The 12,239-nt window shown below is 41.0% G+C and overlaps 1 protein-coding gene across 1 annotated transcript; it reads left to right on the forward strand.

Annotated features, from left to right (window-relative positions):
• Nucleotides 1–8,700: 8,700 nt before the first annotated feature.
• LOC109157412 lies at nucleotides 8,701–11,184 on the forward strand. The gene is made up of 3 exons (XM_019305321.1): nucleotides 8,701–8,991; nucleotides 9,088–9,789; nucleotides 9,883–11,184. The coding sequence occupies exons 1-3, from the start codon at nucleotides 8,701–8,703 to the stop codon at nucleotides 11,182–11,184; spliced, it is 2,295 nt and encodes a 764-aa protein (XP_019160866.1).
• Nucleotides 11,185–12,239: the final 1,055 nt, after the last annotated feature.

Here is a 12,239-nt window from a genome sequence, read left to right on the forward strand (position 1 = left end):
ATTGCCACCCGGAAAGGTAAACGTAACTGTACTTATCCTATATCCTCTGTTGCATCATATGATAGGCTGTCACATGCCTCGTGTTCTTTTATTGCTTCCCTTGAGTCTATTTCCATTCCTAAGACTGTTAGGGATGCCTTGTCCCATCCTGGGTGGCGAAATGCCATGATTGAGGAGATGAACGCTTTGGATCACAATGGTACTTGGGAGTTGGTCACTATGCCTGCGGGTAAAAGATCTATTGGTTGTAAATGGGTGTTTACTGTCAAAGTTAATTCTGATGGGTCTGTGGCTCGATTGAAGGCTCGTCTTGTGGCTAAGGGATATGCCCAAACTTATGGAGTTGATTATTCTGACACTTTTTCTCCTCTGGCTAAGCTTACTTCTGTCAGATTACTCATCTCAATGGCTGCCATTCATGATTGGCCTTTGCATCAACTTGATATCAAGAACGTCTTTTTGCATGGGGATCTTCATGAAGAGATGTACATGGAGCAACCTCCTGGGGTTGTTGCTCAGGGGGAGTCTGAGAAAGTATGTCGTCTTCGGCGATCGTTGTACGGGCTGAAACAAAGTCCACGTGCATGGTTTGGAAAATTTAGTCAAGTTGTTGAGAAGTTTGAGATGGTGAAAGGCAAATCGGATCATTCCATGTTCTACAAGTGGTCCAAAACAGGTATCATCTGGTTGGTGGTTTACGTAGATGACATTGTCATTACAGGGAGCGACACCGAAGGGATTTTGTCTCTCAAGTAATTTCTTCACAGTCAATTCCAAACGAAAGATTTGGGACCACTAAAGTATTTCCTGGGTATTGAAGTTATGAGGAACAAAACAGGTATATTACTCTCCCAACGAAAATATGTTATTGACTTACTCTCTGAAATAGGAAAATTAGGTACTAAACCATGCAATACTCCCATGATACCGAACTTGCAATTGTCAAAGGAAGGGGAATTGTTTGAAGATCCTGAGAGGTATAGGAGATTGGTTGGGAAGCTAAACTACTTGACCGTAACCCGTCTAGATATTGCATACCCAGTTAGCGTTTTGAGTCAGTACATGTCATCTCCAACTATTGATCACTGGGCAGCTGTAGAGCACATCTTGAGTTACTTAAAGGGAGCTCCGGGACACGGAATTTTGTATAAGAATCACGGTCACACTCGGATTGAGTGTTTTACTGATGCGGATTGGGCAGGTTCCAAAGAGGATCGTAGATCAACAACTGGATATTGTGTTTTCTTTGGAGGTAATCTGGTTTCCTAGAAGAGTAAGAAGCAGAATGTAGTCTCTCGTTCGAGTGCAGAGTCTGAATATAGAGCGATGGCACAATCAACGAGTGAAGTAATGTGGATACACAACCTTTTGTGTGAGTCTGGTTTCAAAGCTCCAATTCCTGCAAAGTTATGGTGTGATAACCAAGTTGCTCTTCATATTGCATCAAACCCGGTGTTCCATGAACGAACTAAGCACATAGAGATTGACTGTCATTTTGTACGTTAGAAGATACAACAAGGTTAATCTCCACAGGATTTGTGAAGACAGGATAACAACTTGGGGACTTATTCACGAAGGCCCTTACTGGAACCCAAGTCAGTTATTTGTGTAACAAGTTGGGCATGATCAATGTCTTTGCTCCAACTTGAGGGGGAGTGTTATAGAATATTCTGTGTGATTGAGTATCTTATATTTTAGGAAACTAGAATATTAGCATGCCATATCAGTCTAGATCAAGCTAGTATTTAAGGGGAGGTTGACTAACCCTAAAGACATACAGAAAGAGGGAGAACTCTCAAGAGATATTCTTTTTCTCTCCCAGTACTGTAACAGGAGGATATCAGGTGCTTACTTTGATGCACCTCGTGGAATCATTCCTGGGCTTAAGCTACGTTCATACTTCTACTACCTCACTATTAGATTAGGATCACATTTCAACCAATGATTCTGTTAGTGTTTTTATTTTCTCTAAAAAAACCCCAACATATAATTGGCAATATTATTATGGCAAACTAAGATAGGGTTTAGCTTGGTGTCTGTTTATTCTTACAGAAGACTGATTGATCAGGTTCATCAACAGACGCACTGACACTGAAGATCTGATAAAGGAAGATGTTTTCGAAATGCTGAACGCGGTTTGAGAAGACAGTTTTGGAAAGAAAATCAGCGGATCTATTTTGGAAGGTATGGACCGAATCTTTAAGATTACTTTCTTCACAATATGCCCTACCATCTACAATCAAAGATATTTTTGGAGAGTGTTTTTACCAAGGAAGTATAAGTATCCTTATTCGTTCAAAAATTAGGGTTACGGTTTTTCAGAAGAAGAAAATACTCTATGCTACACAGAGGCACATATCTTTGATTATCATGCCTCTTCTCAAGATAATAAGTTCTTGGTGATAATGATGAAGAACTTGAGAAGAACTATCGTTGCTTAAACGAAAGGACGCGAAGATCACTCAGTTGTGGGAACAACGTGGGACTGCGTCATTGAAGCGGACTGCATCAGAGTTAGCTCTCCAATTGAAGGGATTTCATTGGACTTCTGCATGCGTGGCTCTCCGACTTCAATAATCCACAAAACCTTTGTAGACTGGTTACATACCTTGTGTGGGGCACTTGGGTGAGATTGTTGTTTCTCTTCCTTTGTACATTGGATTATGAGTTAGTGGATTGGACGCCTCGGTGATCGTCCCCCAGATGTAGATACACACTGTATCGAATTGAACTGGGTAAACATCGCATGTGTTGTTTTATTATCTGTTTTAGTTTTCCTCTATCAACTACTTTGCATTCTATCTAACTGAATTCACGCCTACGAATCAGTCAGTCCGTTACATCAGTCGAGTATCTCTAACAATAATACTCCCTCCGTCCCGAATTATGTGTCTTACTTTGCATTTACACGGATTTTTAGGAAGCAATGAAAAGAATACTAGTTTTCCTATTTTACCCCCAACATGCCATGTGATGATTTGACCCTTCTATCACTTTATACTCAAATCACTTGTACTACATAGTACAAAGTACAATAAATTAACTCAAAAGTATGAAATGCACATAAGGGCAAAATTGGAAAAATAGAATGATAGTAGTGTTTAATTTAGGAAAGTGGACAACATTTTGGGACAAACTAAAAAGGAAAGTAAGACAGATAAAATGGGACGGAGGGAGTATTAAATTGAGGAAATGCAAAATTACATGTGGTATCAGAGCTTTTAAGTCTACACAGTGACTTGATCCTTACGGGAAGAAATTTTTGCATTGTTCTCTCTTTAAGAAGTTGTTTCTCTTGGTTGTTTGTTGGCAATTTGTCTGCTTGTGTGTTTTGGCTGGTTGTCTTTTGATTCAGGATGGATGCAAGTATGAAACCACCAGAATTGGATGGTCACAACTATTCGTTCCGCAAGGCTCGAATGGAGATTTACCTTCAGGCACAAGGTACTAGAGTTTATCGTACTGTTCTCACCGGATGGAGTGCTCTGACTGTTCAGAATGCTGATGGCACTGTTGGGGCCAAACCTATAGAGACATGGACTGAAGATAAGATGTCGCCCTCTGATCTGAACAATAATGCACTGAATTCTATTGTAGGATCTCTGCATGAATCGCTCTGTACCTTAGTCACTGTGATAAAAGAAGCAAGACAAGTATGGGAAATCCTTGAAACCAGATTCGAGGGTACCAATGATGTCAAGCAGTCAAAACTTCAGTTGGTACTATCATAGTCCGAAGCACTCCGAATGGGTGAAGAGGAAACAATCTCAATTTTTCACAGTTGGGTTCAGAATTTGAAGAATAGAGCCTCAATACTTGGTGAACCGTTTACTGATGAAAGAGTAGTCAAAAAGATACTTCGATCTTTACCAAAACGTTTTCGGATGAAAGTAACTGCTATTCAGGAACACACAAGCTGGGAGAAGAAAAGTGTGGGAGAACTTATGGGAAGCCTACATACGTATGAACTTGAAGTGTTGGCTGATGATGAACCTGCAGTCAGCAGAAAAGGCAAGTCACTAGTCTTTGTAGCTGAAGCGGATCGTGAATCTGACACAGAAGACATAGATGATGAAGCCTTGGCCTTGCTAACAAAGAATTTTAAGAAAATTCTGAAAGGCTTCAATCGAAGGAGTCAAGGACAACCTAACAGGACACAGTACAAAAGTGGAAACTCCTCTTATCAGAAAACAGAAACACCCTCCTTTACTCAGAACAGTCAGCCTCAGACTGGTCGAACAAGACAAATCAGAAGTAACTCAACTGACACTGTTAGACCTCTAAACCGATCAGTGCAATGTCGAGAGTGTGAAGGATTCTGACATATACAATCTGAATGTGCAACGTATCTCAAAAGAAAGAAAGCTATGTGTGTGGCAACCCTAAGTGATGATGAGAAGGAAGCATCTAATGACCAGGCAAATGACAATGTGGGAAACTTCGTGGCCTTCTTCACAGCTACAGAGAATCAATCAGAAGAGAATGAAACAGATGAAGAATCGTACATATCATCAGATAACTTTGAAGAAAGGCATACTCAACTAGAAATGGAATTTGCTAAACTAGTTGGAAGTTGGGAACAACTGGTGAAAGTCAATAAGAATCTGAATGAAGATCTGAAGCAGCGAGATGAAATCCTGAAGAAACTAAACAATGAACTTGTCACAAAAGAAGATCTTATTACTCAGATAAGATCACGAGAGGGAAAATTGATAAAAGAACTGGAGGATCTAAAGAAGAACATCAAGATGATGGATACCACTTCTACCTTAGAAAAAATTCTGGATTCTGGCCGAAACCTCAATGATAAAAAGGGACTCGATTTTGAATGAGGAGAGTCCTCGAAGACAGCGCCAGTTTTTATCAAAGAAGGTACAACAGTTGGTAAATTAGTTCACAGTTATGAACAAGGTCAGACATCACAGTCAGTACAGATAAAGCAGAAAGGAATTATGCACACTCGGATTGCTGAGACTGAGACTGACAGAGTCAAATTTCAATCTCATTACTCAAAGTTCAAAACTAAATTTGTAAAAGTTAGACAATACGTACCCATCTGTCACTACTGTCAAACAGAAGGTCACACCCGATCTGAATGTTATTTCTTTTACAGAGATCAGAGGAAGGAGAAATATCAGAATAAGTCTATTACCCCCCTTCACAAAACAGGTTTGGGTCAGGAAATCAGAACTAATATGCTATCCCACAGTAGTTCTGACCGCTTCTATGACTGAAGCAAGATGGTATTTTGATAGTGGGTGTTCCAGACATATGGCTGGGAATGTCAAGTGTCTCATGGCTGTTTAACCTAGCAGTGGGTCAGTAACATATGGAGACAGACAAAAAGGAAAGTTAGTTGGAAAAGGTACTCTAAATGTACCAGGATTGCCTCATCTGGACGAAGTTCTCCTAGTCAGTGGTCTGAAGGCAAATCTTATTAGCATCAGTCAGCTGTGTGATCAAAATTGGAATGTGTGCTTCAATCGTGACTGCTGCAGAGTTCGTGATAAAGCAGACCAAGTGGTAATGGAAGGAACACGATCCTCTGACAATTGTTATGTTCTGACTAACGAAACAGCATGTCTAATATCTAAAACAGACGAATCAAAACGGTGGCATCGACGATTGGGTCACATAAACTTCAGAGATATGGATAAAATGATCAAATTAGATGCTGTTCATGGGATACCTAAGCTTAAAATGAACAGGAAGGAGTTTGTGGTGCATGTGCCATTGGAAAGCAATTAAGGGCTCCTCAGAAAGCAGTAAAAGTGATCACTACTGAGAGATGTCTAGAACTGGTCCATATAGACCTCATGGGACCAACTCAGATTGAAAGCATTGGCGGGAAGAAATACATCTTTGTGTGTGTAGATGACTTCTCTCGGTTCAGCTGGGTATACTTTCTGAGAGAAAAATCTGAGGCATTCAATGCCTTCAAGACTCTATGCATAAGAGTACAAAAAGAAAAGGACGAGCCCATTATAAAAGTTCAAAGACTGATAAGTGATCATGGGAAAGAGTTTGAAAACTCCTTATACTCAGATTTCTGCTCTAAAAATGGAATAACTCATGAGTTCTCGGCTCCTAGAACAACACAACAGAATGGTGTGGTGGAAAGAAAGAATCGGACCTTGCAGGAAATGGCCAGAGTGATGTTACACGCATCGCATCTGCCGCAGCGTTTCTGGGCTGAAGCAGTGCACATAGCATGTCATATAGTAAATAGAGTCTATCTCAGACCAGGTACGACTAAGACACCATATGAGATATGGAAAGGGAAGAAGCCGAATCTGAAGTACTTCCATGTGTTTGGCACAAGATGCTATGTTCTAATTGATAGGGAACAAAGGGGAAAGTTTGAACCCAAGAGTGATGAGGGTATCTTTCTTGGATACTCTCCAAACAGTCGAGCTTATAGAGTTTACAACAAACGAACTCAATAAGTCATGGAATCAGTGAATGTTGTTATTGATGATAACCCATGAGAATCAGATGAAACATCGGTGATTGATCCAGAGATAGACCTTCCTATCAGTGAGCCGTTAAAAACAACGGAGAAAACCAAATTGCCTGACACACATGATTCATCAGAAGAAGATAAAGAAAGACCAGAACAGGAGAACTCTCTCTCGGATGGTGATGGTAAGAATAAGCCCACCAGAACACAGAAAAATCATCCACCAGACAACATAATTGGTAATCCATTAGATGGAATGAACACCAGAAGTCGGATGAGAAGCAATCTGACAGAAATATCCGGATTTTCCTGCTACACCTCAAAAATAGAACCAAAAAATGTGAAGGAAGCCTTGCAGGATGATCTATGGATTAAGGCGATGCAAGAGGAGCTACATCAGTTTGACCGCAATCATGTGTGGGATCTGGTACCAAGGCCTAACCGTGTTAACATAATCGGAACAAAGTGGATCTTCAAAAATAAAACTGATGAAGCCGGAAATATTGCAAGAAATAAGGCTCGGTTGGTTTCTCAAGGATATACACAAATAGAGGGAATTGACTATGATGAAACGTTTGCCCGTGTTGCAAGACTAGAGTCAATCAGAATTTTGTTGGCAGTTGCATGTATTCTGGGATTCACACTGTTCCAGATGGATGTTAAGACAGCGTTCTTGAATGGGTATCTGCATGAAGATATCTATGTGGCACAACCTAAAGGTTTTGAAGACCCAGTTCATCCGACGCATGTCTACAAGCTCAGAAAAGCTCTCTGTGGGCTTAAACAAGCTCCAAGGGCATGGTACGAACGTCTGACACAGTATCTGTTACATCATGGGTATAACCGAGGGAGTGTTGATAAGACCTTGTTTGTTAAAACCACTGGAAGTCATGTTACTATAGCTCAGATTTACGTAGATGATATTGTCTTCGGATCTACTCTACAGAAATATACTGATGACTTAGTGAAGGTTATGAAGGAAAAATTTGAAATGTCCATGGTGGGTCAACTGACTTATTTCTTAGGACTTCAAGTTAAACAGAGTACTGAAGGCTACTTTATCTCACAAGAAACATATGCCAAGAATTTGATCAAAAAGTTCGATCTGGAGTCATGTAAAACTCCCAGAACTCCTATCTCCACTTCCACAAAGGTGTCAAAAGATGATATTGGCGTATCAGTTGATAACACAGTCTATCAAAGCCTAATTGGAAGTCTGCTATATTTGACTGCAAGTCGACCAGATATTATGTTCAGTGTTGGGATGTGTGCAAGATATCAATCTAATCCCAAATAGTCACATTTGATAGCTGCTAAACGGATCTTGAAATACCTCAAGGGCACAATTCAGTTTGGGTTATGGTATTCCAAGGACAGTGAACTCAGCCTGAGTGCATATTGTGATGCTGATTGGGCAGGAAATATTGATGACAGAAATAGTACATCAGGTGGATGCTTCTTTGTTGGAAAGAATTTAGTCTCATGGCTAAGCAAGAAGCAGAATTCAATCTCTCTAAGTACTTGCAGAGGCAGAATATATAGCAGCTGGAGGATGTTGCATTCAGTTGGTCTGGATGAAGCAAATGCTTCTAGATTATGGTCTCACACAAAGGACTATGACACTCTACTGTGACAATGTCAGTGCAATAAATATTTCAAAGAACCCAGTTCAGCACTCCAGAACGAAGCATATTGATATAAGGCTTCACTATATCAGAGACTTGGTAGAATCAAAGGAGATAGAATTGGAATATATTCAAACAGATAAGCAATTGGCTGACATACTGACTAAGCCTCTGGATGCAAATCGGTTTGAGATTCTCAGATCTGCTCTGGGAATCTGCAGGATTGATCAATAAGGTAGAATGATAACACAGAAGGAGAGTGTATGATAGTCTCAATCACTGGTCAAAATTACATATTTGACTTCCCTTTTAATCTCTCTTCTGTTTATGTTAGGATATTATCTTAACCTTGGTTACCAAATTTAATTCGCCTCTTTCAAAATTCAAATCATCCGTTTTATCCCTAAAAAGGAGTTATACCGTTGCGTCAATCAAATCAGCTGCATGCATTCTGACAACCGCATTAAATAGTGTTCATCACCCTTGGGATTATATATTTGATCGGGTTTCTTTTTACTTTGGGGGAAGAGTTCTAAATACTATTTTGCTCTCTGTTATTTGCTTACTGATTCTACACCTAGGGTTTCTCTCTTCTTTTTCCCAAATCGCACGACAATGGCGGATGCAGTGAGAAATATTATCATCAAGCTGGGAAGGAAAATCCATTCACTAGAAATAGCCACGAAGCATGTAAAAACTCTTCTCCAACTCGCTATGAAAAAGAAGTTGAAGCTTGACTCTGTTCTCCGCGACGAAATCATAGTCACAGTGCTTTTAGACTACCCGGAGTTCTATGCGGACTGGTCTGACGATGATACAAGTGATCTTTTGATGTTGGCCTCCGCAGCGAGTGTTGATGTAAGCCCTGCGTCCATTCCTGAGCCCGAAGATGGAAACCGTGCTGGGGTTTTCCTCTAATATTTCGCCCAAAGGGCTCTGGAATCCGAAGAAGTCTCGCGTCGACGGATAGCAGCTCAACCCCTCTATCTTCAAGCTGCACAGGACGAAGCCAAACACCGTCTTGAGATTCTTCGTAACAGGTCTAATACTTCTGACACCCCTATTAAGATTACTCCTGATAAGCCTGATGATTTAATTTCTGATGATATTGAATCTGCTCTGCCTGTTGCGCAATCTGATAATGAGAATGCTTTACTGTCTATGAAAACCTCTGTGTCTGATGATCCTCATCGTTTATCTTCTGAAAAAATTGAGCCTACAAAAGTTGCCTTTAACAGTGATTCTGAAGAAAAAGTTAACCAATCTGATAAGGTAGAAAATTTAAGTCTGGTTGTGTACTCTGCTGATATTGCGAGATCTGCAATTCCTGTTGTGCCTTTATCTGATGCTGCTGAGTCACCGGTTGAGGTTTGCCCGGTTGATGTTTCTCCTATGTTGCCTTCTGAAATTGAGGCTGCCAGACATTCAAGCCCTCGTCCCTCTGACCCGATTGATGGAGTTCCAGTTTATACATCCTCTACCTTGGCTGAGAGCCTTGACCACATCCGACATTTTGCGGGTTTGCCTTCTGCTTCTGTACCGGAACCATATAGAGTTATTCATCCCGAGGATCCCTCTGTGCAGATAGACAGTGATGATGAGAGTATACTGACTGAAGTTTATGGTCCACAAGCCCAGTTCTCTAGACCTCTTACAGTGGAAGCAACAACACATCCAAACTCGACTACTTTCAAAATTCGAGAAGTCTCCAAACTCCTTGGCTCTTCATCTGCCCTTGTGTCAGAAACAAGCCACTCGGTTTCACCAAGCCCAATTGATCATTTTCCATCCTGAGAGACAAGAAAATCTAAACGCAAAGGAGTCCCTGAGAGAGTAGCCGTTGAAACCGGTGATGATAATCTTGATACAGTTCAACCTGAGAAAAGACGACGATCTGCTGAATCAGTAAAAGCGGAAAGTGAACCACCTGTCCAACAGGTGTTCAAAACTCTGAGATCGTCTGTCAAGAACAAGGCTCCTGCTACGGTTTCTACCACTTCTACCGGAAAGATGAAACCCACTACAAGGTCGAGAGGACGGAGTGTCACTCCTGATGTCCAAGCTGCTTCGGAAAATCCTGACACCACAATTTACCAACCTCAGTTTGTTTCTGCTACAGCTCAAGGAAAGTGGTCTACGATGGTTCGACGAGAGCTTATAGTTCAGCGATCGGTTGATGAGAATCAGTTGAACTCTGTATGTGACATTTTACCCTTGCTGAGTGAGGTTGGCCTCATGAAGACTGTCACCTCCATTTACCCCTACTCAAAGCTGCTGACCTACGAGTTCTACTGTAATCTGAATGAAGAAATTGACAATCTTACGGGGACCCGGTGCATGCAGATTTTCATAAGAGGAAAGTGGTATATTTTCAGTCCAGACGTGATTAATGAATACTATGGTTTGAAGGGTGTTGATGAAGAAGAGATTACGGATTGGGATTTGGTTGCAAGGACTGTCACTGGTGGTCAAACTCCTGTATGGCCTACAGGTGATATTGACACTCTGTCTAGCTCGAAGCTTACCTCCAAATATGTTATTTTGCATCGAATTGCCCTCCACAATTGGCTATCTTTTGCCCATTTTCATACGGTTGGCAAGCAACTGGTTGCTCTCCTATTCTGTATTGGCACCAAAATGTCTTTTGATCTGGGGAAGTGGATCTTCTATCATTTCCTCACATTGATTCATCTGAGGGAACAGAAAGTAAGATTGCCTTATCATAATCTCATATTTGGAGTTCTAACGACGCAGGGCCTAGTACCAATGCCAAGTGAGATTATCAGTCCAACTCTGCTTTATACTGTTGATCCACGCCTCTTGAACGGCAAGCACATCCGAGATGTTACACCTGTTAATGCTCCTCCATCATCTGATGCTGACATTCCTGTTGACGACTCGCCACATGCCAAGGATGTTCAGCTATCTCTCCGTCTGAAGGCTCGGGTGTCTGAGCTTGAAACTGTTAATGGCATTATCGCGAAGCAACTCACTGGAGCCCGTACTGATCTTGCCACTATTCTGTTTCGTCTGAGCTTGACTGAGTCTGCTACTACTGAGAATGTGAAGTCTGACAGTGAAGGTCCCTCGAATGCTTAAATGTTCCTTTGTCTATCTTTGGCAAAAAGGGGGAGTGCCTAAACTCAGGGGGAGTTTTTTGTGTGTTTTTTGTTGGACCTCGTATCTTCTGGCCCTGTCTGGGCGTGTGTATGTGATGGCCTCATGCCTTGTGAAGAATGTTACTACTTGTTTTTGTCCAGCACGACTTGTGTGCTGTTATTTTTAAGGGTTGTAATTCAGACTTATGTCCTTTATGCGACTGTTATCTTCGTTTTTTCTCCCTAGTTTATTGTTTTATCTTAGTCGAATTGTTTTGCCAAATAATAACCAAAGGGGGAGTTTGTTAGTGTTTTTATTTTCTCCAAAAACCCCCAACATATAATTGCCAATATTATTATGGCAAACTAAGATAGGGTTTAACGTGGTGTCTGTTTATTCTTACAGAAGACTGATTGATCAGGTTCATCAACAGACGCACTGACACTGAAGATCTGATAAAGGAAGATGTTTCCAAAATGCTGAACGCGGTTTGAGAAGACAGTTTTGGAAAGAAAATCAGCGGATCTGTTTTGGAAGGTATGGACCGAATCTTTAAGATTACTTTCTTCACAATATGTCCTACCATCTACAATCAAAGATATTTTTGGAGAGTGTTCTTACCAAAGAAGTATAAGTATCCTTATTCGGTCAAGAATTAGGGTTATGGTTTTTCAGAAGAAGAAAATACTCTATGCTACACAGAGACAGATATCTTTGATTATCATGCCTCTTCTCAAGATAATAAGTTCTTGGTGATAATGATGAAGAACTTGAGAAGAACTATCGTTGCTTAAACGAAAGGACGCGAAGATCACTCAGTTGTGGGAACAACATGTGACTGCGTCATTGAAGCGGACTGCATCAGAGTTAGCTCTCCAATTGAAGGGATTTCATTGGACTTCTGCATGCGTGGCTCTCCGACTTCAACAATCCACTAAACCTTTGTAGACTGGGTACGTACGTTGTGTGGGGCACTTGGGTGAGATTGTTGTTTCTCTACCTTTGTACATTGGACTATGAGTTAGTGGATTGGACACCTCGGTGATCGTCCCCCA

The sequence above is a fragment of the Ipomoea nil genome, unplaced genomic scaffold, assembly GCF_001879475.1.
Source record: "Ipomoea nil cultivar Tokyo-kokei standard unplaced genomic scaffold, Asagao_1.1 scaffold2780, whole genome shotgun sequence".
In the NCBI taxonomy this organism is placed as follows: domain Eukaryota; kingdom Viridiplantae; phylum Streptophyta; class Magnoliopsida; order Solanales; family Convolvulaceae; genus Ipomoea; species Ipomoea nil.

What these genes read in the sequence shown, in the direction of transcription:
- LOC109157412 (XM_019305321.1), top strand. Translation starts at nt 8,701, where the DNA reads ATGGCGGATGCAGTGAGAAATATTATCATCAAGCTGGGAAGGAAAATC. An exon ending in AAGATGGAAACCGTGCTGGG is followed by an intron (nt 8,992 to 9,087) that starts GTTTTCCTCTAA and finishes CAAGCTGCACAG; the next exon opens with GACGAAGCCAAACACCGTCT. An exon ending in CTACTTTCAAAATTCGAGAA is followed by an intron (nt 9,790 to 9,882) that starts GTCTCCAAACTC and finishes CCATCCTGAGAG; the next exon opens with ACAAGAAAATCTAAACGCAA.